The 2,456-nt window shown below is 32.0% G+C and overlaps 2 protein-coding genes across 2 annotated transcripts; both read right to left on the bottom strand.

The window, feature by feature from the left end:
* Positions 1-820: 820 nt before the first annotated feature.
* On the bottom strand, positions 821-1,267 carry NAEGRDRAFT_76333 (60 kDA chaperonin-like protein; the record flags this gene model as incomplete). Its single annotated transcript, XM_002668701.1, has 1 exon — positions 821-1,267. One exon carries the CDS (start codon positions 1,265-1,267, stop codon positions 821-823), a length of 447 nt encoding a protein of 148 aa, XP_002668747.1.
* A 97-nt stretch (positions 1,268-1,364) lies between these two features.
* NAEGRDRAFT_76332 (vWFA domain-containing protein) lies at positions 1,365-1,961 on the bottom strand (the record flags this gene model as incomplete). The annotated part of the gene is made up of 1 exon (XM_002668700.1): positions 1,365-1,961. One exon carries the CDS (start codon positions 1,959-1,961, stop codon positions 1,365-1,367), a length of 597 nt encoding a protein of 198 aa, XP_002668746.1.
* Positions 1,962-2,456: the final 495 nt, after the last annotated feature.

The following is a 2,456-nucleotide window of genomic DNA, read 5'->3' as shown; positions in this document are numbered from 1 at the left end:
CCCCACCGTTATGTTTCTCATACATTGTAATACAGTTTATATTTCAAGTGTGATTTCTGTGTAGATTATTATAATCGAAATACCTTGCAATACCAATAAAACTCAATAGAAGAGTTAATTCTTCTCATTTTCAAATATATTATTCAATATAGAACACATCTAGATAGTTTCATAAAAGTCTAGATACTATATATGGTCTTTGATTAAATTTAAAAATAGACTGCCGTTGATTACTGGAATATTAAATCAAAGCTTGATGATCAAGCTATTGATTGAAATCAAACCGATTATTGAATATTGATCATTGAATTGGTGAACAATCACACTCTTGATAATGCTATATTTCATATTGCATGAAAATCAACCTGATTCAATCTACAAAGGTTGGTAGTTGCACCACTTCGTGGCGAAACTACCCATCCACGATGAATCAACATTAGATTCACTTCCATTCAACTCAATTTGACCGTTATAATCAATAAATCAATGAAATGTTCTTTTATTAGCAAAACCTATTCAATCTAATGAGTAGATTCACGTCCCAAACATTTGACTTCTCAAAGTCCATAATTCAAAAGTTAGTACTGACCTGACCTTTAAATATCTATCAATACAAGAAATGAAACCATCAAATTTACATCATTTATAGACGATAAGAAATATAATCAATGATATGAATCTTCACTAAGTAATCTCTTAAATAACCCAAATAAATCAACTCTGAATCCTAACCAAACCCAATTAGAATGCCTATCCTATAGTTTAATAAATATTCTCGAAATTCTATTTATTTATGTACACTATTTACAAAAATGCAAAATTACTTTCTCAAATTTCTGGAATAGGCCTTTGCCACCTTTTCCATTGTTGGTGCTTTGTAGTAAACACCTCCATAATCATCAAATGAATCGCTCTCTGCCTCACAATCATCATTTCTAGTCATGACATTCTGAGCTGAAACAAAATCATCACATTGCATATCAGATAAGGTTGAATATTGCATCAAATTCTTAGTTCTGGTTGAGGCAATTTCAAAGGTTTTAACTTGGGCAACCTTTTCAGAGGATGTTTCATTGTGAATAAGTTTAAGTAAATCATCCATTCCCAAATTATTGACCTTCTCTTCTCCCAATTCTTTAATTTTCTTTGCAACAAGATTGTCCATATCTTCATCTTCCACACAACCATTAATCACCAAATTTGGAATCTTATTAGCATCTGTTAAGAGTAAACATTTACCATCAGTTTTAGTTGTCAAAAAATCCATAAACAAGGTCAATTGTTGATCATCCTTTGCTCTTTCACACAAAATTCCATAAAAGACAACATTCTTCTCCTGGAGAGCAGATCCCAATTTGATCCAATCAATAACATTTCATTCCATGTGGAGGAGCATCAGCAACCCAAACAACAATCTTCTTTCCCTTCTTATTAAATGGCATTTCATTAATGACATAGAGAGCTGATGCCAAAGCTTCTGGATGATCACCTCCACCTTGAGCTGACATTGTATTGATATAACCCTTTGCCTTATTTAAATCCTTTGTAAATGGGAATTCCTTAACTGCATAATCATCAGTGTGATCTCTATAACTGACAGCTGAAAATCTCAAATCAGATTGAAACTTTTCATGAAGTGTTGAGATGATAGTAGTGACAGTTCGTTTGGCAACTTCAATTTCACCAGACATTGATCCAGTACAATCCATTACAATAACCAAATCGACAAAATTTTCACTGTGGTCAACCAATTCTTGATCATAACCTTCTTCTTCCAAATGTTTAGCACGAATCCAAGCACCTGTTGTTTGGGAATTGCTTGTTGTGTTTGAGACAAATGCATCACCATCTAAAATTGTCAATTCATCCATTCTTCTTTCTAATTTTTCTTCAACTGGCAACATTTCGTCACAAAAATCATCATCACAATTGTTTAAATCAGAAGGAATGTAGAGATCCATTATTTTGATATGGTAGGTTATAATTAAAGTTTCTGTTTTTTTTGATTTTGTTTGGATACGAACTGAACGGAGGTTTGATTTAAACTTGTGGAGAATAGCAAGTTCATTGTTCGAAAGTTACTACCTCTTTCATTTGTTTCATTGCAATTACGAAGAGTTCCAATGCACAGGGAAATGAAGTTTGCAATTCTAGAATAAACTTTGAATTAGTGTAATTTAGAATAATAAAGACCAGGTTTATTGTCTCTTGTTTAAATTGCAAATTATTATCAACTCAAACACTGAACCGAAACTTAACATAGCTCATTTCTTTACCGATGGTTACTACGAGTGAACATGGATAAAAGAAGATTGTCAAACTTCCAAAATTCACAATAAACAGAACATTGGCAGTTACAACTTTACAAAAGAGTTTCATTTTGTGAGGAATTTATTAAAACGAGATGGATTTTGAATATTTTGGAGATTACAGAATGACGTACTAAAATTATTAGA

The sequence above is a fragment of the Naegleria gruberi genome (assembly GCF_000004985.1).
Source record: "Naegleria gruberi genomic scaffold NAEGRscaffold_117, whole genome shotgun sequence".
Lineage (NCBI taxonomy): Eukaryota > Heterolobosea > Eutetramitea > Acrasida > Naegleriidae > Naegleria > Naegleria gruberi.
The sequence above is the reverse complement of the archived record's forward strand: the minus strand, read 5'-3'. Positions and strand labels throughout refer to the sequence as shown.